The sequence below is a fragment of the Pseudophryne corroboree genome, chromosome 4 (assembly GCF_028390025.1).
Source record: "Pseudophryne corroboree isolate aPseCor3 chromosome 4, aPseCor3.hap2, whole genome shotgun sequence".
Taxonomy (NCBI): domain Eukaryota; kingdom Metazoa; phylum Chordata; class Amphibia; order Anura; family Myobatrachidae; genus Pseudophryne; species Pseudophryne corroboree.
Genome location: NC_086447.1, coordinates 842,634,779 through 842,659,801, shown reverse-complemented (window position 1 = coordinate 842,659,801; position 25,023 = coordinate 842,634,779). Strand labels below are relative to the sequence as shown.

Here is a 25,023-nt window from a genome sequence, read left to right as displayed (position 1 = left end):
TTTTGCTGCTGCGATCAGGTCTGAATTAGGCCTAGAGCCCCTGTCACACATTACACATGGTAGAGTCCCCTTTTACACAGTACGGCAGGTAGAGTCCCCTTTTACTCAGTATGGCAGGTAGAGTCCCCTTTTACTCAGTATGGCAGGTAGAGCACCCTTTTACACATTTCACCAGGTAGAGTCCCCTTTTACACAGTACATTAGGTAGAGTCCCCTTTTACACATTAGGCAGATAGAGTCCCCTTTTACACATTACAGCAGGTAGGGCTCCCTTTTACACATTATGGCAGCAGAGTCCCCCTTTTTACACATTACGGTAGTAGAGTCCCCCTTTTACACATTAGGCAGGCAGAGTCCCCCTTTTTACACATTATGGCAGCAGAGTCCCCCTTTTTACACATTAGGTAGGCAGAGTCCCCTTTTTACACATTATGGCAGCAGAGTCCTCCTTTTACACATTATGGCAGCAGAGTTCCTCTTTTTACACATTATGGCAGGCAGAGTCCCCATTTTTACACATTATGGCAGCAGAGTCCCCCTTTAACACATTATGCAGGCAGAGACCCCCTTTTTACACATTATGGCAGCAGAGTCCCCATTTTTAACAATTATGGCAGCAGAGTCCCCCTTTTACACATTATGGCAGCAGAGTCCCCCTATTTACACATTAGGCAGGCAGAGTCCCCTTTTTATTTTTTGCAGTTTTGCACCACATCCTGTACCTGTGCTACACTGGGCTGCTGCTGCAGTGTGAGGCTGAGCCGGATGACATGGAATGCCTTCTCCTCCTCTCCCAACTAAAGTGTCTCCTTGCAGCGCAGGTCAGGGCGCAGGGCAGTGTGGGAGTCAGCTGGAAGAGGCGTCATCACATCTCTCCTGAGTCCGGAGACACTGCAGGGGGTCTGGATCATCTGATCCTGGCACTGGCAGTCCTAGAAGCTGGCGGTGGCAGCGCTCCCTTGCAGTGGCGATGGGAGCCAAAAGTGAGTGTACCAGAGATAGCAGCCGTGCGGGTGTGCTGCCAGATGGTGCTCCCTCAGTGCATTTGCGCTGTGGGCAAGGCACCATTGGCACAAATCTAGTTATGGCCCTGGGAGCAGCAAGTGCAAAATCTTGGTTATCAGTAGGCAGGATAGGCGACCTGCATTTGTGGAGTGAAGAGGGTGGGTGAGAGTGTGAAGGGAGATAAGGTCAGAAAAGTAAATGGAATGGGTGAGCGCTTTGTAAGTGAGTACATGTAACAGTATGAGAAGCCTGAATTGGGTTCTGAAAGGAAAAGGAAGCCAATGTAGGGCTTGTAGAAGAAGGGAAACAGACATAGTATGTATGGAGAGGAAGATGAGCCGGAAAGCACATTGAGGACAGATTGGAGTAGAGAGAGGTGGTAGTCTGGGAGGCCTGATAGGAGGAGGTTACAGTAGTCCAATCTGGAGATGACCAGTAATTGGATGAGGGTCTTAGTAAAATCCAGTGTGAGAAAGGGTCTGATCTTGGAAATATTTTGAGATGGAAATGGCAGGAGGGCTGGAGAGGATAGTTGTGCTGTCAATAGATAATAATAGATAATAGATACCAGTACTGGGGCCTCCCAGATCCGTTGTGCAGGTGCTGGGACATGGCTTTATACTCACCTCTCCTCTCCGGGCACGGGGGTAGCGGCAGCCCCCCTCCTACAAGGGTATTTAGATTGTAAGCTCCACTGGGGCAGGGATTGTTTTTATTTAAAATTGCAACCACATATTTACATTTTTATAATTTCAAATAAATAATAAGGTAACAGAATGTTCCATATGTAGTTCTGAACAAGAATTAAACCATACCAAAACTTTTACATATACCACATAAATTATATTTAAACAAGGAAATAACAAAAACAACCTCATTAGTTCCTCTCTCCCTTTCCACCCAAACCCTTACCTTTTGAATCCTCCTCTAGATTCAACATTTTTCGGCACTCTTTATTCTAAACATCCTTTCTCCTGCCCCTTTCCGTCTCCAGGAACACATACTTAACTCCAAACTCTCACCCATTCATTCTCCCTCCACCATCATACATTCATCCCCATTCATACCCTTTCAGCACCCATTCATCCACCCATACAGTAGCGGATCTTGCTACGGGCACAAGGGACTTTTGCCCGGGGCACCGCCTTCCGGAGGGTGCCGCCGCCATCCGGAGGACTCCGCCGCCGTGGCAAGATCCGTTACTGGTGGTGGCCCCCCGGTGCTGACTGTCACTGCTGTGTGGTGCGCGATGACGTCATCACGCACCACACGGCATTGTGATACGGCACATAGACACTAGGGGTCATGATTGATCTCTAGTGTCTATGCGGTGCAATGGGAGAGACGTCATCCCCACTCACTCTCCTCTCAAGCCAAGACTACCAACACTAAACAATGAAAGAATAGAGCATGTCTATAGCCCATCCAATGCATGCAAACCATTTCCATAAAAATATAGTTATACAAAACCTAAAAAAATATTTGAAAGTGCAAAAACATTATCAGCCAATAGACTGGAAAGAGGGAAGTCATCCAATACCCACTAAGAGAACCACTGGGGCAGAAACTGATGTCAATGGTCAAATAGTCTCTGTAGAGCACTACGGAATATGTGTGCACTATACAAATGACTGGAAATAATCATAGTAAGGTGACCATCTCCGTCTTAGACTTTTTACGTTTAAGAAAGTGATGGGACATCCAGGAAGAGATAGCAGAGAAACAGTTGGAGATACCATTGAGGAGAGAAAGAAGAGGGCAGGGGAGGAAAGATAGATCTGGGTACCATCCGCATAGTGATGATATTGGAGGTCAAAGGAGCTGGTGAGTGCACTAACGGGCATATTTATTAACATTATTTTTACTAAAATAATGTGAAAATGGCCTTCACACCCTTTTCACATTATTTTAGTTTCACCTGTATGTATTAAAGAGCTTTTGGAGCAGTTTTTATGAAAAACTGCTCCAAACCCTTTAATTCTCTTTTCTTTTTGTAGTACCCAGATTACATTTCATATACTTACAAATACCACAGTTAAGGCCAGTACTCACTGGCCGATGTGAGAGAGATGTGTGCTGAGCGAACCACTCAGCACACACCTCTCCCGCCGCTCAGCACAGCGTGATGTGTGCTGAGCGTGCGGGGGGAGACGGGGGGGCCGCTCACTTCACCTGCTGGCCAATCTAGCAGCAGCAATAGCAATGCGCAGGGCTGCGCATCGCTTTCACTGTAGGGGGTGCACACGGAGCGATAATGCTTATATTCTAAGCAATCTAGTCAGATTGCTTAGAACAGGCATGTCCAAACTGCGGCCCTCCAGCTGTTGTGAAACTACATATCACAGCATGCCCTGACATAGTTTTTGTATCAGGGCATGCTGGGATGTGTAGTTTCTCAAAGCTGGAGGGACGCAGTTTGGACATGCCTGGCTTAGAATATCGCTCCGTGAGTATCCCCCTTTAACCCTGTGATAATTATGCCATATTTAGATACAGATCACAGGGCTCATTGTGAATCCTATACCCCTGCACGGCTTTCTCTGTGCAGGGAGCTGGCAGTGTGATCAGCTATGTGTGACCAATGGACACACAAGCTGATCACAGACAAAAAAAATGTGAAGATGGAATAATTATCACAGGGCTCACTGCGGAATTTTTTTTTTTTAAGTAAATTTGACCAGATCACATTTCCCATTATAAGTATGGGAAATGTGATCTTGGTTACTAAAAAAAAGTGAATCAAAGGGTTTGGAGCAGTGTTTCATAAAAAACTGCTCCAAAAGCCCTTTAATCTAAGTGATACTAAAATAATGTGAAAAGGGTGTGGAAAAAAAGGTTACTAAATCTGCCTCTAAGGGGCAGATTTATCAAAGCTTAGAGCGAGATAAAGTGGAGAGAGATTTTGGGGGACATGTACTAAACAGTGCTAAAAGTGGAGAAGTGAGCCAGTGGAGAAGTTGCCCATGGCAACCAATCAGCATTGACGTAACATTTATAATTTGCATACTCTAAACATATACAGAGCAGCTGATTGGTTGCCATGGGCAACGTCTCCACTGGCTCACTACTCCACTTTTATCACTGTTTAGTACATGCCCCCAAAGGACCAACTCCTAACTGTTATAATTCAAACACAGCCTGCGACATGGCAGAAACTGATTGGTAAGTACTTTATCTCTCTCCACGGTATCTCTCTCCAAGATTTGAGAAATCTCCCCCTAAATACGATATGATGCATACCTTTTGGTGCTAATTACGCCCATATTGCAGCCATCTCCACATAACGCCCATTTTTTTTTTCATACTTTTTAAGTAATATATAAAGCCATGATTTTGTGAAGCCCTCAATGACATGTTTAATAGATATTGGTAAATGTAGTAAGAAATTAAATCTATGAGAACATTCTAATTGTACATGACAGTGTGATTACTGAACGTGCACATTTTCTCTTTACACATCTGAGGCTGATGTTAATTAAAAGGTTGATGAAAAATCGTCCCAATTACTGTCAGATAGCTGTATTCCATCTTCCTTAGGGTCACCAGTCACTAGGGAGGGATGAGTCACGGACAGCAGATACAACAGCAAACTAGTGTGTGCATTGAAATATAAACTGGAAAGATTAGAACATTATTTCTCACGACCCAGATGTTTTGCTTTTAAACCACTGCCAACATCAGCCATTGGGAATTATACCACAAAGCCTTTGTAATAGCAGCAGCTACATTTTAGGTATATTTCATTTTCACAGTCCTGAAACTATAATGTGGCCAGGGATTTGCTCCAGGGATCCTCAAAGTGATTCCCACTTTGACCACTGATGGTCTGGTCTGGACATTTAAAGATATCTGCTTGTAAAACTCAAGAATTTATCTCATTATTATGATTAATATTATTATGAGATTATTATATTATTATTATTTGCTTATTAGCAAATATCATCATTGTAGATACTCTGATTTCCCTATAGAGTGTGTATAAGAGCTGAATTTGCCACTGGCTGATTGACCTCTTTGGTGAGGATTTCTGCAGTTAGTAAATGGATGTCTTCTTCTCTGGCAGGATAGGACCTCTGGCTTTGGGTAGATCCAATTATGTTCCTGTCAAGTGTAATTGATTTAGAATTAGACTTGTAGAATGTATTATTTGCATGTAAATCGTTTAGAATCTGGAGGAACATATTACATGTTTAGAAGCATGTCCAAGCTGCTGAGGCTTTGAACACAGATGACCTGTTTAATACAGAAGAGCTACAAAGGGATAGAAACCAACCTTCTGAATGTGTATGTGGCAATCCACCTTGCCAGCACCAGACACATGCCTCGCCAGTTCTGTACAACAGGGTCACTGATGCTGTTGCTATAGGAGTGCCTTGTAGAGTGACCCAGAACTTTGCACGCCTACAAAATGACATTGTCAGTATGCAATGTATATGTGCATTTTAGTAACTCCGTTTTAGATCTGCCCATTAATAGACTTACCTAGGTTGGGAGCATACTTTGCTGGACTCTATCCCGTGTCTCCTGGTTAGTGTTATCTACTACAAACTTACAAAGGTCCATCAAAATAAAATGTTTGAGGATAGGATCAATTGGGCCTATTCAATAGCAACTGGGTGCTGTTGTGAGACCTAGGCCAACTGTGTTGCTTCAGTTTACTTCTTTTATAGTCTCAAACAGGTAGATATCTGCCAGCTCCCTGTTCTCTGTCTCTAAATGGGATGCGGTCAAAATCCTGGCAGACCGTCAGCAGAATCCCTACTGACAGAATCCCAATGCCAGTAAGTATTGGTTAGGCACTAGGGCGAGGGTTAGGCTGTGGGCTTGGTTGGTTAAGGGCTAAAATACTTACCGGGATCCATAAGGATTCTGAGCATCGGGATTCCGCTGTTGGTCTTCTGAGTGTCGGGATTTTGTACCCAACCCCTCCAACCACTGTTATCTGTTTCCCTTTTGCTTGATTTTAAGTAGCCGATGAGGAAGGTCAGATTTTCTCACCGACCATTCTCTGACTGATATAACTGAAAAAATGTGGTCTCTAATTGTGATCAGAAGGCTTGGATGTGTGGCTTGTGTCATTTGCCCCTCTCCTGCCTGGAGGTAGCTCAGTATACTTGAGAACACCGTAAGACTGATGCAATGGTGGCTCCAGATTTGGGTCTGCAGCTCAGTCCAAAATTCAGACAGGGGAACCACACCAACTACCACTGCAAACATTGCCAAACATCCTCAGCAGGGACTCACTGGCAGCTGGTGTGGCTCTACTCTGCAATGGAACTTTTGTCTTTTTGCTTAGTGTATCGTGCGTGTTTTCACACTTTGCAAGCTCCAGAACCAAGTGTACATGCATGGGTCAATTGCAATTGAATCGCATCTCCACTACTCGTCTGCAGTGGGAAAAAGTACAGATAGGGTATGTTGGCGGAATTGCAGGTTACAAAGAGTTGGACGGAAGCATTAATATGCCTTTGTCCAGCACCAAGTATAGGTTGGTGGAAATGCACCCTGATGATGATGACCACAACCATCAAAGCGTATACTCTGCATGCAGGTGAATATACATAGTTCTATGCATGCATTCTGTGGAACAATTATGTCCCAATGGTGAAGTGGGACGAGATGCATGGCAGCTCTTTTATGCAGCGCCATGGATAGCTAATTTCAGGCTTTTTCAAAAACAGCATTGCAGTGTAGTGTGGGCTTGGAATATATTCTATTGTATATCACCGTCTTGTCTCAAAGAAACATGACATACTGGCAATCTTCATGCTGGAGCACTGGAACGTCGCGCACCAGGTTAATAGCACATTGAAACCTGCAGACACAGCTGCAGAAAAAAAGACGTGCTGATCATCTCTTCACTAAACATCCACCGTTACTCATGTTCTTGTACATTCTTCCCGCACAGAGACTTAAAACATCCACTGTGATCATATACAGCTTCAGTGTGAGGCTTCTTAGCACATCATAGGTTCCTACATACGTATAGTATACACATTAACCTACAAAGCTACTTAGTAACAAAGATAACATAAGTGTACAGTATTGTAACACATAGCAACCAGATGGAGGTTTCAAAAGGAGAGAACACGCTCTATATTCATTAGCAAACATTAGGGGTAATGCAGAGTTGATCGCAGCAGCAAATTTGTTAGCAGTTGGGCAAAACCATGTGCACTGCAGGGGGGGGGGGGCAGATATAACATTTGCAGAGAGAGTTAGATTTGGGTGGGTTATTTTCTTTCTGTGCAGGGTAAATACAGGCTGCTTTATTTTTACACTGCAATTTAGATATCAGTTTGAACACACCCCGCACAAATCTAACTCTCTCTGCACATGTTATATCAGCCTCCCCCAACCCCCCCTGCAGTGCAAATGGTTTTGCCCAACTGCTAACAAATTGACTCTGAATTAGGACCATTGCGTTTTGCGGGCCTGATTTGTGTTTGTAAGCAAAGCAAAAAACAACAACAACAACAACAACAACAACAACAACAACAACAACAACAACCACCACCAACTGTGCAACACCATACTGCACTGGAAGTGGGGCAGATGTAACATGTGCAGAGAGAATTAGATTTGGGTGGGATGTGTTTAAACTTAAATCTAATTGCAGTGTAAACAAAAAGTTGTCTAACATCGGTGGGCTACATGCAAAAGCAGCCAGTATTTACCCTGCACAGAAAAAAATATATAATGTATTTGCTACCCTTCTATGGCAATAATGGTATTTTCCAGACACAAAATGACTTGCTTTTTTTGCTTTACAAACATGAATCAGTCCCTGTGTGTGGTAATTACAATGAATTCTGTTGTACTACATGATGCACTGTTTTAAAACAAATCAGAGTTATCGGTACATACAAGACCCATACTTCTAATACACAGTCCGGCCTCCAGCATCTAACTTATCCTAATATTGAGTTCAAATATTATTAAATGGATTAGGTCAGATCTGTGCTCTTATTATTGTTTATTTATTACCAGTTATTTATATAGCGCGCACATACTCCACAGCACTTTACGGAGAGTATTTGGCCTTGTTATTAATTATGCTTTATTGTTGGTATTTGTTTATTTCCGTTTAAGAAAAAATGAATGTCACATATGTTGCAAATGTTTCTTCTTGTATCACAATGTGTCCCCATACACCTAGGGGATGCATTCAATCTACCGGCTGTCAGGATCCCAGCGTTCAAGGAAACCAATGCTGGAATCCCGGCAGCCAGTGAAATACCGACGCTCGGAATCCTGACAAACGCTGGGTATTCCTACTCGGTTGGTGTGTCCATGCCATCAACCTAGTGGGAATACAACCTGTGGCGAACGAAGCCATTTACTAACATTTAAAAATTTATATGAAAAAATCATCTGTTAAATGTGTGTTTTAGCCCTGTGAACCCAACTTCGGTTGAGATCGATGTTCGAGTTGAAATTGATTTAAAAAAAAAAACTATGAAAAATCGACCTTTAGTAAATATACCACCTAGTGGATATATGCCAAACAACTCCAGACATCCAGTGGGACTGAGACGCCCTGAGAGGAGTAGATTACTGTATTTCTTTTTTCAACACTGCATCCTATTTACATCGCAGAAGCAGTGAAACACCACTCACAGTGTGCTACAGGAATTAGTTGTACAAAGTCTCGCATGTAGCACAACAGAACTCGTGTGAGAAAATGCCACTGCAGTGGAGCCCATCTTACTCAGTCACACATAGATGTACATACATTGCTCCAATGGATGTCATCACCCTCTGCTTTGGGACACAGAAGCAAGTCTGCTCCAGTCGGCATCATCACTCTTTGCCGTGGGACACAGAAGCAAGGTCTGCTACAATCGGCACCATCATTCTCTTCCATGGGACACAGAAGCAAGGACTGCTTCAATCGGCACCATCACTCTCTGCCGTGGGACAAAGAAGCAAGGACTGCTTCAATCGGCACCATCACTCTCTTCCATGGGACACAGAAGCAAGGTCTGCTACAATCGGCACCATCACTGTCTTTCGTGGGACAAAGAAGCAAAGTCTGCTCCAATTAGCACCATCACTCTCTTCTGTGGGACACAGAAGCAAGGTCTGCTCCCATCGGCATCATCACTCTCTTCCATGGGACACAGAAGCAAGGTCTGCTACAATCAGCATCATCACTCTCTTCCGTGTGACACAGAAACAAGGTCTGCTCCAATCTGCACCATCACTCTCTTCCATGGGACACAGAAGCAAGGTCTGCTACAATCAGCATCATCACTCTCTTCCGTGGGACACAGAAGCAAGGTCTGTTCCAATCAACATCATCACTCTCTTCCGTGGGACACAGAAGCAAGGTCTGCTCCAATCTGCACCATCACTCTCTTCCTTGTGACACAGAAGCAAGGTCTGCTCCAATTGGCACCATCACTCTCTTCCGTGGGACACAGAAGCAAGGTCTGCTCCAATCGGCATCATCACTCTCTTCCGTGGGACACAGAAGCAAGGTCTGCTCCAACCGACACCATCACTCTCTTCCATGGGACACAGAAGCAAGGTCTGCTCCAACCAGCACCATCACTGTCTTCCGTGGGACACAGAAGCAATGTCTGCTCCAATCAACACCATCACTCTCTTCCGTGGGACACAGAAGTAAGGTCTGCTCCAATCAGCATCATCACTCTCTTCCGTGGAACACAGAAGCAAGGTCTGCTCCAATCGGCACCATCACTCTCTTCCGTGGAACACAGAAGCAAGGTCTGCTCCAATCGGCACCATCACTCTCTTCCGTGAGACACAGAAGCAAGGTCTGCTCCAATCTGTACCATCACTCTCTTCTGTGAGACACAGAAGCAAGGTCTGCTCCAATCTGCACCATCACTCTCTTCCGTGAGACACAGAAGCAAGGTCTGCTACAATCGGCACCATCACTGTCTTCCGTGGGACACAGAAGCAAGGTCTGCTACAATCAGCATCATCACTCTCTTCCGTGGGACACAGAAGCAAGGTCTGTTCCAATCAACATCATCACTCTCTTCCGTGGGACACAGAAGCAAGGTCTGCTCCAATCTGCACCATCACTCTCTTCCTTGTGACACAGAAGCAAGGTCTGCTCCAATTGGCACCATCACTCTCTTCCGTGGGACACAGAAGCAAGGTCTGCTCCAATCGGCATCATCACTCTCTTCCGTGGGACACAGAAGCAAGGTCTGCTCCAACCGACACCATCACTCTCTTCCATGGGACACAGAAGCAAGGTCTGCTCCAACCAGCACCATCACTGTCTTCCGTGGGACACAGAAGCAATGTCTGCTCCAATCAACACCATCACTCTCTTCCGTGGGACACAGAAGTAAGGTCTGCTCCAATCAGCATCATCACTCTCTTCCGTGGAACACAGAAGCAAGGTCTGCTCCAATCGGCACCATCACTCTCTTCCGTGGAACACAGAAGCAAGGTCTGCTCCAATCGGCACCATCACTCTCTTCCGTGAGACACAGAAGCAAGGTCTGCTCCAATCTGTACCATCACTCTCTTCTGTGAGACACAGAAGCAAGGTCTGCTCCAATCTGCACCATCACTCTCTTCCGTGAGACACAGAAGCAAGGTCTGCTACAATCGGCACCATCACTGTCTTCCGTGGGACACAGAAGCAAGGTCTGCTACAATCGGCACCATCACTCTCTTCCGTGGGACACAGAAGCAAAGTCTGCTCCAATTAGCACCATCACTCTCTTCTGTGGGACACAGAAGCAAGGTCTGCTACAATCGGCACCATCACTGTCTTTCGTGGGACAAAGAAGCAAAGTCTGCTCCAATTAGCACCATCACTCTCTTCTGTGGGACACAGAAGCAAGGTCTGCTCCCATCGGCATCATCACTCTCTTCCATGGGACACAGAAGCAAGGTCTGCTACAATCAGCATCATCACTCTCTTCCGTGTGACACAGAAACAAGGTCTGCTCCAATCTGCACCATCACTCTCTTCCATGGGACACAGAAGCAAGGTCTGCTACAATCAGCATCATCACTCTCTTCCGTGGGACACAGAAGCAAGGTCTGTTCCAATCAACATCATCACTCTCTTCCGTGGGACACAGAAGCAAGGTCTGCTCCAATCTGCACCATCACTCTCTTCCTTGTGACACAAAAGCAAGGTCTGCTCCAATCGGCACCATCACTCTCTTCCGTGGGACACAGAAGCAAGGTCTGCTCCAATCGGCATCATCACTCTCTTCCGTGGGACACAGAAGCAAGGTCTGCTCCAACCGACACCATCACTCTCTTCCATGGGACACAGAAGCAAGGTCTGCTCCAACCAGCACCATCACTGTCTTCCGTGGGACACAGAAGCAATGTCTGCTCCAATCAACACCATCACTCTCTTCCGTGGGACACAGAAGTAAGGTCTGCTCCAATCAGCATCATCACTCTCTTCCGTGGAACACAGAAGCAAGGTCTGCTCCAATCGGCACCATCACTCTCTTCCGTGGGACACAGAAGTAAGGTCTGCTCCAATCAGCATCATCACTCTCTTCCGTGGAACACAGAAGCAAGGTCTGCTCCAATCGACACCATCACTCTCTTCCGTGGAACACAGAAGCAAGGTCTGCTCCAATCGGCACCATCACTCTCTTCCGTGAGACACAGAAGCAAGGTCTGCTCCAATCCGTACCATCACTCTCTTCTGTGAGACACAGAAGCAAGGTCTGCTCCAATCTGCACCATCACTCTCTTCCGTGAGACACAGAAGCAAGGTCTGCTACAATCGGCACCATCACTGTCTTCCGTGGGACACAGAAGCAAGGTCTGCTACAATCGGCACCATCACTCTCTTCCGTGGGACACAGAAGCAAAGTCTGCTCCAATTAGCACCATCACTCTCTTCTGTGGGACACAGAAGCAAGGTCTGCTACAATCGGCACCATCACTGTCTTTCGTGGGACAAAGAAGCAAAGTCTGCTCCAATTAGCACCATCACTCTCTTCTGTGGGACACAGAAGCAAGGTCTGCTCCCATCGGCATCATCACTCTCTTCCATGGGACACAGAAGCAAGGTCTGCTACAATCAGCATCATCACTCTCTTCCGTGTGACACAGAAACAAGGTCTGCTCCAATCTGCACCATCACTCTCTTCCATGGGACACAGAAGCAAGGTCTGCTACAATCAGCATCATCACTCTCTTCCGTGGGACACAGAAGCAAGGTCTGTTCCAATCAACATCATCACTCTCTTCCGTGGGACACAGAAGCAAGGTCTGCTCCAATCTGCACCATCACTCTCTTCCTTGTGACACAGAAGCAAGGTCTGCTCCAATCGGCACCATCACTCTCTTCCGTGGGACACAGAAGCAAGGTCTGCTCCAATCGGCATCATCACTCTCTTCCGTGGGACACAGAAGCAAGGTCTGCTCCAACCGACACCATCACTCTCTTCCATGGGACACAGAAGCAAGGTCTGCTCCAACCAGCACCATCACTCTCTTCCGTGGGACACAGAAGCAATGTCTGCTCCAATCAACACCATCACTCTCTTCCGTGGGACACAGAAGTAAGGTCTGCTCCAATCAGCATCATCACTCTCTTCCGTGGAACACAGAAGCAAGGTCTGCTCCAATCGGCACCATCACTCTCTTCCGTGGAACACAGAAGCAAGGTCTGCTCCAATCGGCACCATCACTCTCTTCCGTGAGACACAGAAGCAAGGTCTGCTCCAATCTGTACCATCACTCTCTTCTGTGAGACACAGAAGCAAGGTCTGCTCCAATCTGCACCATCACTCTCTTCCGTGAGACACAGAAGCAAGGTCTGCTACAATCGGCACCATCACTGTCTTCCGTGGGACACAGAAGCAAGGTCTGCTACAATCGGCACCATCACTCTCTTCCGTGGGACACAGAAGCAAGGTCTGCTCCAATCGGCATCATCAATCTCTTCTGTGGGACACAGAAGCAAGGTCTGCTCCAACCAGCACCATCACTCTCTTCCGTGGGACACAGAAGCAAGGTCTGCTCCACTCGGCATAATCACTCTCTTCCATGAGACACAGAATCAAGGTCTGCTCCAATCGGCACCATCACTCTCTTCCGTGGGACAAAGAAGCAAGGTCTGCTCCAATCGGCACCATCACTCTCTTCCGTGAGACACAGAAGCAAGATCTGCTCCAATCTGCACCATCACTCTCTTCCGTGAGACACAGAAGCAAGGTCTGCTCCAATCGGCACCATCACTCTCTTCCATGGGACACAGAAGCAAGGTCTGCTCCAATCAGCACCATCACTCTCTTCCATGGGACACAGAAGCAAGGTCTGCTCCAATCGGCACCATCACTCTCTTCCATGGGACACAGAAGCAAGGTCTGCTCCAATCAGCACCATCACTCTGCTGTCGGACGCCAAAGCATGGTCTGCAAATTGGACTCTCCAGAAAGTGCTGCAATATTTGGATTGCACCAGCAGCCGGGAGGGTAACTGTTTTCCTATGTATGTGAGTTGCTAAAGGAGCACAAAAAGCTGTTCAAATTACCTATTAAAAAAGTTTATCTACTATCTACTAAGCCTGTGAATTCCAAGTAAGTGACTGTGGATGTGATTATTTTGGGATGCGGTTATGTGACTATACAGATGCGGGAATCCCACCCAGGTGAAATCCCGACAGTCGGCATGCCGACTGGCAGGGACTATTCCCACTCGTGGGTGTCCACGACACCCATAGAGTGGGAACAAAACCTGTGGCGGGCGCATATTGCCGGGTTGGTGATGTTACTGCCGACCCTACAGGAGGTGGCGCTTGGAGATGATCATCTCTAAGCACTGCCTCCTCCTATGCAGAGAACGGGCGCCGGGTCGCCATGACCTGGCTTACCCGTTGACACTGCACTGCATCCCAGGTAGCAACCTGGGATGAAATGCCGGGATACTCGATCCGGGATATTCTTTCAGGATCCTTTCAAACTAAGCAAAACCCCAGGTTGATGCGTGTTCACATGCAATAACCCGGGAAATTTATGCTAGTCTGAAAGGGGTATTACAGATATAACCAGCACTGGAAGCACAAACATTTGTGCTTGCGTATTCAGCAGCATCTAGGAGATGCTATTTAGCTTTTTAAATATCATGTTTTATTTCTAGAGAATAATACCGGCCAGTGTATACAGTATGTAATATTGTGTATTTTTTATATTGTGTGTTATATACATATATTTTTTATTGTGCAGTTAAACACCTGTTTCATCAGCACTTTCTTATGAGATTGGTACAGCAGCAGCTCTGTAGGAGGGTCCCGGCACCTGTGCTATGTACAGTTCACAGACGCCAGGACCCGGCGCATGCACAGTAGCGACGACAGTACTGCGCATGCGCAAAACCACGGCTTCTATGGACTGCATCAGCTGCAGCCCATGGAAGCCGGCTAGGGTTCATGAGGCAGGGATCTGGCTTCCTACAGGAAGCCAGCTATCTGCCTATCGCAGCCCAGTCTGGCAGTCCCGGAGGGAGGAAACAACTCCTAATGGGACTGCTTGAAGTGTCTGTGACTGGCAGGTAGGACTTCCAATAGGAAGTCACTGCCAGTCACAATGAAGCCAGCCCAGTCTCACAGACTGTATCTGGCCCACTGTCACTGAGCTGGGGTGGTGAATTTTACCTGGGGGGTCTGCAGTCCTGCATCCAATAGGTAAATACCGCCACTGGACTGGTTCTACAGGAATTAGTTTTAAACACGAACAAAGTCACAGATGTAGCAGAACAGAATTCGGTGTCGCTGCAGTGGAGCCGTTCGTATTAAGTCACACACAGATGTACAAATGTCGCACATCACATTGATCAGTGTAATCCAGCAATTTAGTTTTGTCACTCCCCGTTCTATTTATACAAATAAGATGCATATTTTGAGTGAGACAGATCCTTGGCGCTGCGGAGTCTTCTGGGACCTGCCACACCGAGGGGGTATATGTGGTGTGACTTGAGCAACAATGTATGAGGGCACATTTGTAATGTTATCATTGTATTGGGTTAATAACTAACAGCCTAAGATTTAGTGTAGAATCCTTCCCTATATCTGATATTCATATCTCCGAATCAGCATGGAAAATCCATTTTAATTGAGTATAAATGGGTAGATGAAATGCGTGAAATATTCCAGAGAATAGGGGAAGAATACTGAGCTCAGCAATTGTGTTCACTTCTTCAGTGTAAAGCCAAACGTGACCTGTACATAGTAGGCAGCCGTCATTACCTACAGTGCAGTGCCCTGTGCTGTCTTTACAGGCAACACAGCAAGTTGGGCTCCATTATGGAGGGAAATAGGGGATGGCTACAAGAAGCCCAGAATGTGTGACTACTTTCAAGTCCAACTGTCCGACAACTAAACTTTGTGTTTACGCATCTTATTCTAAAATCACAACCTGTCCGCACTGAGCTGTCACACAGAACCATTTGCTGTCCTCATGTTGTAATAATTTGTTCTCAAATACTGTAATGTACTATCCAACTGTGTGATGTCTCTGACTCTCATGGAGATTCAGTTAGTCATCAGAGCAGGATAGCATGGCCTAATTTTAACAGCAGCCCATAGAAGTGTGATCAAAAAATGAGTATGGCTTTCCTCTGGTAATTACCTGCTATATGCGCAGCGGCACATCTAATATGAATCTCAATGCCTTATCATACTCATACAGACAGGGCAGTTTCTAGACATTTCAGCTCTGCAAACAGTAAAAAATGTGCTCTCCCCGCCCTCCCCCTCCCCTCCCCTAATAGACATTCAAAAAGTGAAGGTGAGGGTGCATGACCTCACTAAAATGGGCATGCTTTTACTTAAAATGGGCGTGGCCTCACAGGAAAAGACCACCTTACACCGTTTTTGACCCTGCAAAAACAGACTTTGGCCACCACAGGAAAAAAAAAGATTCCACTATATTAAACACCACACAGTAATACCCCATGCACCATATTATGTCCCTTGCACCATATTATGCCACACACCGCAATGTCCATGATACATTATGCCCTACAATAAAGCTTCTAATTACTTTTCAATTATCTGCTCGTTGCCAGGGGTTTCATGCGCTGGGCGTCATGCTCGTTTTCAGGGATTTCACGCGCTGGGTGTCATCCTCATTGCCAGGGGTTTAGTTATGGCTGGTACTTTATCACCGTGCCATTTATCACTCTCCAAGGCTTGATCAATCTAGGCCTATGTTTAAAACAGCCTGTCACTGTAGCAAAGGAAAGAACTGCTTGACCTACACAACATTCTGGAGTACACACTACATCGCAGGATGGCTGCACCACAGGAGCGTCTAACTTCACACTTTACTGTAACTTAATGAACTGTAACCAAAAGTACATTTTAAGTTTTAGGTGGAGTTCTCCTTTAAGGTACAGTGGGGCAGATGTACTAAGCCTTGGAGAGTGATAAAGAGGAGAGAGATAAAGTACCAACCAAGCAGCTCCTAACTGCCATGTTACAGGCTGCCTTTGAAAAATGACAGGAGCTGATTGGTTGGTAGTTTATCTCTCTCCAAGGCTTAGGGGAACATTTACTAAGCAATGATAAGAGTGGAGAAGTGAGCCAGTGGAGAAATTTCCCCATCAACCAATCAGCAGCTCTGTATCATTTTATAGTATGCAAATTATAGATGTTACTTCAGTGCTGATTGGTTGCCATGGGCAACTTCTCCACTGGCTCACTTCTCCGCTCTTATCACTGCTTAGTAAATGTACTTCTTAGTACAGTACAGCTGCCTGTATTATGACATGTGTCTAATATCTTTGCACAGAATATTACTTGAACCTAGGAGTTATTTCTATCAAAGTTTATGTGGAAAAAAGAGGTGTAAATAATAAAACCATACAGTAGTTTTCTTCCACTTTAAATACAAACAAAATAAAACACTTAATAAGCAAACATTGGGATTCAAGCTCATTGTATAATAAACAAGGGGGAGATGTATCAAATCATCGAGAGAGACAAAGTGGAGAATAGCAATAACACCAATCAGCTTCCAGCTATCGTTTGTCTAGCACAGTTTATAAAATGACAAACTAATTGGTTGCTATGGCAACGTCTCCCCTCTCTCTTTCTCCAGTGCTAGTTACATCTTCCCCACTGCTCATATTAATATATGTCAGTATCAACCTTATTTAACTGTTATGTTATTTCTTTATATCTAGGTAACACGATGTATTGTTGAAGTCCTCTCCAATGCTTTGGCTAAACCCAATGCACCAGCTATTGACCCAGAATGTAAAGAGATCCTTAAGAAAAGTAAGTATTTGAAATGACACTAAAGTAATCAATGAAATATCCACTCGTTAGCTGGCATATTTCTAAGAAAATTACTCATAATAATAAACATATTCAGTATGATATCCCGAAACAGCCAGAATATAAAACACAAATACAATTATGCCCGTTTTTTGCCTAGGTGAAAAAAATGCACTTTTCTGAATTTTTTTTAGGGTGAATGGGGATTTGCTCTATTCCATAGCAGGGACATTTTTTCGCCTAGGCGAAAAATTCAGCAGGAGCGAAAAACATGTGGATCGGCGATTCCACGTGTTTTTGCACCTGTGCCGGCAAAATGCGGGCCGTTTTTGAGGCATTTTTCGGCAATGCCTTTTCACAAAAAAAAAAGAAGTGAAAAGGCATTGGTGAAAATGCCTTAAAAATGGGCAAAAAATGGGCCACAGTTGAATACAGAGGCGGGTGAATTTGATAGCTCTAAAACTGGGGGAGCTAATTGAATCACCCGCATAGTGAAAAATACTGTAACTGAAAATTCGTAAGACGCAACTCAGTTTGTAGCGATGAATGCGAGTTGGCAGTGTTTTGGACATTTTGCTGGCAATTCACAACCAACAACATCACACATTTTTTTCTCGCACCCTATAGTGAGGCTTAGGGAAATATTTAATTCTTGGGCTTTCGCACATCACGGCCTCATATCATTCTAAACTGAATTGCCCTCTACAGGCTTTGCATATGCATTCATAAAATTGTACGTTTAGATTGTTTTGCATCATTTTCACACAGAGAAGAATTGATTTAGCAATATGAATTTACTAGCAAAGCAGACCACTTGCTGCAGTTTAGTGGTTGAGGGTGGGTTTAGGTGTGTAAATGAGGGTGAGAGTGAGACACCCATACATTCCCATAGTGTGGCTGGTGTGAAACGGTCTTAGGAAATGAGCATTGAAAATCCATGATAGATTTGGTGGTATGTCCCCCTTGATCCACAAGAGAGATGTAGTTATTGTTGGTCCATTGGGCCTACTATTCATTGTACTGATGTCTCCCACATATTGTCTTTCCTTCCTTGACCTGCTCTTCTCCCCATTTCGCATTCCAGCGGTTCACCCCTCCCCTTAGTTCTGTATGTAACCTCTCATAGGCAGGGCCCTCCTTCCTTATGTTTGGCCCCTAGCACTACCCATACCACCAGTGTTCCTTGTCTCTTAGTTCTTCTGTTCAGTGACTCTGGGGCTGCTACTTCAGTTGGGGGCAAAGCAAAATAAAAAAGTAACTTTGTATCTGGAACAAACCATGGACCTGATTCAGGTCCCGTTGTCACTGTGACGGAGCCGATATTCAGTACTGTGCACATGTGCCGTGCCTGTACTGCCCATGTGCAGCATGGGAAGGAGACGCAGGACATAATTCCGCATCAGACTGTCAGTGATGGATAGTCCGATGCCGTTTAGGGGCGGTGTCGCCGTTGCTGTGGTGGAGTGTCGCGGCCAGGAGCTCCTTTGGAGGATGGAGATTTCCTGGCCTCATTGTTGCATCTGTGGTGGCCAGCTTACGTGACCCCATGGGTTACGCAGCTGGCCGAAAGTGACGCACATGATCCGATGTTGGGACCTAGGACATAGCTCTGATCAGTAATGCTGCTGGAGAAGTGACCATATTAATGTTATCGCTGCTGCTTCTATAATAGTGCTTTTGCAGTAGCAACACCAGCAACCCCGTATTGAAGGCCTGGCCAACCTGCGGCTCTCCAGCTGTTGTGAAACTACAAGTCCCATCATGCACTGCCATAGTTTTGCTATTAGGGAATGTTAAAACTGTGTCATGGTTTGCTGGGATATGTAGTTTTACAACAGCTGGAAGGCCATAGGTGTGCCAGACCTGCCATACTAATGCAAGGGCTGCGAATACATTTATTTACTGTTCTCCTGTAGGATAACTACTGGTGGCTAACATTGGACAGCTTTATTCTTACACTGTCATTTAGATTTGAATTTTGACACACCCCTCCCAAATCTAAATTTCTCTGCACCTGTTACATCTGCCCCGCCTGCGGTGCACATGGTTTAACCAAGCCGCTGAGTTACTTGCTTATTTTGGCTTTGTTCCCAACTCCGAATCAGTCTCTTTGTGTGCTTGTTCTTATATTGGGTTCATGCTCATTAAGTAAGTATATCAGGGGTTGTATGTAATAGGATCCGAGTTTGCCGCTTCACGCTTCCAGCAAACTTGGACCCTATTACATACACCCTTGAAATCCATTCAACTACTCTGACTTTGGGCCTGATCCATGTTTGTAAGCAAAGCAAAAAAGCATACAACTGGTAAAATGCACTTCAGGTGGGGCAGATGTAACATGTGCAGAGAGAGCTAGATTTGGGTGGGTTATATTATTTCTGTGCAGGGTAAATACTGTAGACAACAAATGTCAGACAGTTTATTTTTTTAACACTGCAATTTAGATTTCAGTTTGAAAACACCTCCACGCAAATCTAATCTCTCTGCACATGTTACATCTGCCCCAACTGCAGTGCCATATGGTTTGCCAGTTGTGTGCTTTTTGTGCTTTGTTTAAACACATGAATCAGACCATTAGTGCACAGGGGCGCCGACAGTTCTGCCGGGCCCTGCTAAAAGGAGGAGGAGGTTTGGCCAATGGGGCGAGGCGTGGCCAGACCCCATCCTTTAAAAATAGAACAACTATGTAGTTTGTGCGGTCGCGAAGTGGCCATATGCACCTGACTGGGGGGTGCCGATGTCTAATCCGGCGATCACACCCCCACGCATTTCTAAGTGCAATTCTACACACAGAGGCTTCCGGTTCCCTTCCTTTGCTTGGCCGGTTCATTAATGACCCTTAATACCTTGGTTCCATTTGTCATATAAACCTAGGAAATTGTCTTCTAAGCGAAAGCAGATTTAAATAAATGCACACGGAAGTTCTCAAAGCCATCAACATGCTATTTTGCCTCAAAGCAATATTATGGTTACTAACCTTTAGAACTGTAATTAAATGATCCCATTTTATAAAAAAACAATACTGAGAAGTGAAAATGACAAAGGGCTGTAGCTGTCACACAAGCTACGTTGTATGTTGCTTCATTGAAAAATATGCTATCTGGCTTTACGGTCCACATTTCAGCCTGTCTATGAATGCTGCAACAGTACATTAACGCACTTCCAGCATGAAAAGGTCAGGCAATATCTGTACTCATATTGAAACAGGTAATTAAAATAACATTTCAACGTTTCCTTTGAGGACCTCTGTACATTTCTTGTAGACTACAAAACCAAGATAGTTATGGAATTGTGCATAGATCATGTTATTCCACTTTACAGAAATAAGATTATTTCACTTCACTTTGCTTTTGCAATGCAGCTGGGTGTGACGCAGACGCGTTTCACTTTGTATTCCGGTGACTACTGCCTCCAGAAGATGTCCTGTCACTGATAAATCTCATTGAGTGTAAGGAATCATCTGTGCTCAGCCGCTGCCAAACATGCTGAAATAATTAGCTGCAAAGCAGACATATAGCAGTTATTACCAGTCTAGTTTATAGTTAATATATTAAAAGGAAATGGATTGCTATAATAAAGCAGAGAGATAGCAGCTAGCATAGTCTGTAGCTAGAATACGATTGTGCATTTATTGAGGCAAATTAGAAAAGGTATTGGCAATAATCTCGACAGCCGGCATACCGACACCTTTTCTCCCTCTTGGGGGTCCACGACCCCCCTGGAGGGAGAATAGATAGCGTGGTGCGCCACCGGGCCTGCAGCGTGGTGAGCGCAGCGAGCCCACACTGAGCTCATTTGCGCTCGCCCAGCTCTTGGTATGCCCCCGGTATGCTGGCCGCCAGGAGCCTGGCCACCCCCATACCCTACTACACCCCTGTGGTGGTGTGGTGTGCGTGTGTTGAAGAAAAAAATGCAAAAACACAAACCTGGGCCCAGGTAATCAGTACCCGCTCCCATCCTTACCCCTCTGCGCCCCTGAGTGCGCTATGACACAGTGCAGATATTCTTTAGGTACTGGGACATTTCTGACGAACAGACTGTTGCCAGGCATCAGTTTATTTTATTACTGACAGCGCCATCCTAATTACATTATATTACACTGGCAATCAAATAAATTAGGCTTATAACCTAATACAGAAAAATACTGAAAATACTTTAAATTGGGGGTGGGAGTATTACTGTTTTGCCTGGGGATAGCCTGACCCCTAAGGGGTGATGTAACAAAATGTATAGAATTTGTTTTAATTCAGAATAATTGAGTGACTTGTACCTTGAGAAAATAATCAGCTAATAATGAAGAATGTAACACTATGGGGTTGATTTAATTAGACGCCCCACAAATCCACATGAGTAAGTGCAGCGCCCACGGTAGTTCTGGACCCCTGATTATTATTTGCAGCCCCATAGGGCTGTATACAGAAATCGTGAGTCCAGGGTGAGATCGGGCCATGACGTGGGGGAGGGGTGAGATGAGATGCCATTACTGGTGTTTCCATGCCGTGGCAACAGCAATTCGCCACCCTCTCAAGTAATTGAATCAACCCCTATGTGTAGTATGCAGCGCACACAGGGTATGAATCTGGCGCCATTTCAGTTGCCGTCTTAGGACGCAGAATGAATACTAACAATATAACAGGCCGTGAGCTTATTTACATTTGAGGCAGTGTCTTTTTGCACAGCATCAGTTTACTGTTTCCATACTATAACTATAGACTCAGCGGCCTTAAACTAATCACTAAGCAGAAAACATTGTTATGCAGTAGCAAAAGTTCTGTAATAAAGAGTAAATCGGAACTGGCCAAATATGGGATTGTGAGAAATCATCATTGTTAAGACCACAATTATAACCGTGAATCACATACAGTACCTCCCAACTGTCCCGAATTTTGCGGGACAGTCCCGCTAATTGGTTACTGTCCCGCTGTCCCACCCGCAGGCCGCAGAATTCCGCGGGCGAGGGGAGACAATTGGGAGAGCCAGTGATCACCGCTGCTCTGCTCTGCATTGCAGCCGGTGATCACTGAATAGATGCCGTCCACTTGTGCACGGCATCTATCAGTACAAGGAGGGGGGCCAGGGGCTGTCCAGTCACTCAAGAAGCACTGGACACCCCCCCCCTCCTCTCCCCAAATGACAAAAATGGGGGTAGCGGCTCTGAGACCCCACCCCTCCGCATGAAGCTCCATGCCTCTATATGAAGCTCCGCCCTCTTCCCAGCCACGGTCACGCCTCCGGCATGGCATGTCCCTACTCATGGAAGCAGAGAATTGGGAGGTATGGAGACATACTGTAGTTACCTACCCTCCCACATTCTGCAGGAGACTCCCTGAAAGAGTAGCAATCTCCCTGACTCCCTGAAAAGTCTAGAAATCTACCTGATTACACCTTACCCCCATTATGCTGTTACATTCTTCGAGGAAAAAAAGGAATCAGAGATACAGTACAAATGGGATCATCTTTGCTATTTCCCTGCATTGGTTATAAGGCACAATGGGGCAGATGTATTAACCTGGAGAAGGCATAAGGAAGTGATAAACCAGTGATATGTGCAAGGTGATAAAGGCACCAGCCCATCAGCTCCAATATGTAAATTAACAGTTAGGATCTGATTGGCTGCTGCCTTTATCACCTTGCACATATCACTGGTTTATCACTTCCTTATGCCTTCTCCAGGTTAATGCAGCTGCCCCAATGATCCCTATGGCTACATGCATTTTATATAAGGTTTCTTGTGGCCACTTACAATATATGGAACCTCTTGTAAAACACAAATATTAAATATGCAATATGCTTACAAAGATTGAATGTATGAGTCTTGATCCAAACTGAAAACCCTTGTGGGGTGACCTGTAACAGATATATTATTATTACACATACAGACTTGTGGATGGTTATGGTGTGAAGCCGTTACATTATAATGGAATCAGATACTGTATGTCTCTTGCACAACGATATAGTTAAAAGCTGTTTTCAGGCAGGAGTAGAAATGTGTTTGCAAGTTTTTCATTAGAGTCTGCAGACCTTGTGTGCGTTGGGATCATACACGTGCGCAGATGTTTGTCAGAAGGCCTTATGAATCATAAGCCTGTAGATCTGCATGGCTGAGTCACAAGTGTCTCATATTGTATCGGCAGAATGGTTTATTCATTTACCACAATTCTTTGCGACTGGCCATAGCTTTCTTGTCTGTGGATATTTGCAGTAGACAAGAAAGAAGGAAAATTCCGCTCTCTCTTTGTCAACAATGATGATGTTTCTCTGGATGGGTCACATATGAATTGGAATTCAGATGTGGAGTATTTCTTTATGTATAGAACATAAGTCAACACAGCTCAACTTCAATTTATATTGAGACTTGTGGAGCAATATATTCCTATTACATTCCTTTCACATGTTTCATGCCAAAAGCTCGACAAATACAATTACTTTCTTATCAAGGTCGTTGTAAACAAGAGATGATTTCTGCAATAACGACAACAGTACTGATCCTCACTATTTAAAGAAAACTTGTAGTGAGTGGCATCTTTTTGGTATACATTAGGAAATAAGAGAGGTATATATCATCACGCCCACATCTGGAAGGGGATGCAGTTAAGATGCTGGCTGACAGGAAACCGCCAGTTGGACCGTAAGTATTGCGGGCGTATTACAGTTAGGGCCAGAGGGTTTTAGTTGCCATCTGGGGGGGAAGGAGGGGTTAGGGTTAGGCTGTGGGATGGGGGGCTTAGGGTTAGGCAGCACAGCGGGTGGGTTAGGCACCACCGGGGGAGGTTAGGTTTAGGTACTAAGGGCGGAGGGTTAGGCTGCGGGGAAGAGACACCGGGGGGAGGTTATGTTTGGGCACTGAGGGAGGAAGGGGAGTTAGGGTTAGGGTTAGGCACTATGGTGGGATGTTAGGGGACAAGGGGGAACATACTGACCTAGCCCCTGTCGGGATTTCAAAGATCGGAATGCCAGCGTCGGTATTGTGACTGCCGGCATCCCGTCCGCCGGTCAGTCATACTGAACTCCCTGAAAGAGGAGGGGGGAGCGGTGTAGCATACTTTCCAACTCTTCATGATTGCAGGGAGACTTCCTGAAATACTGCAGGGTCAGGAGACTGATACCGGAATCCCGACCGTACGTATTGCAGGTGGATTAGGGTTAGGGCCAGGGGGGATTTAGATGCCACCTGGCGGGGTTAGGGTTAGGCTGTGGGATGGGGGGGGGGGCAGTTAGGAAACACTGGGGGGAGGATAGGTTTGGGCACTACGGGGGGGAAAGGGGGTTAGGTTTAGGCTGTGGGAATGGAGGGTTAGGGGGTATTGAAAAAGGGGGAAACGTACTTACCTCGCCCCTGTCGCGATTAAAAAGATCGGGATGCTAGCATTGGTGTTGTGACCACCGGCATCCCGTCCGCCGGTCAGTCATACTGAACTCCCTGGAAGGGAAGGCGGAGTGGTATAGAATACTTTCCAACTCTTCATGATTGTCAGGGAGACTCCCTGAAATACTGCAATCTCCCTGATTGCATCTTACCCCCATAATGTGTTATATTCTTAGGAAACAAAAAGAAATCAGAGTTCTATACATTCAAATGGGATCATCAGTGCCATTTCCCTTATAAGGCAGAATGATCCCTATGGCTATATGCATTTTCAAATAAGGTTTCTCATGGCTACTTATATGGAAGACTTGTAAAACACAGTACATAAGCAAGCCCTGAAAAATAAGAATTTACTTACCGATAATTCTATTTCTCGGAGTCCGTAGTGGATGCTGGGGTTCCTGAA

General features: G+C 45.4%; 1 protein-coding gene across 1 annotated transcript in view; it reads left to right on the top strand.

Moving 5' to 3' along the window:
• The window catches only part of CHGB (chromogranin B), a 56,064-nt gene that overhangs the window by 18,564 nt on the left and 12,477 nt on the right, over positions 1 to 25,023 (top strand). Inside the window, exon 3 of the mRNA XM_063918601.1 lies at positions 17,158 to 17,251. Within this exon, the coding sequence (XP_063774671.1) occupies positions 17,158 to 17,251 (94 nt within the window). The remainder of the gene's footprint in view (positions 1 to 17,157; positions 17,252 to 25,023) is intronic.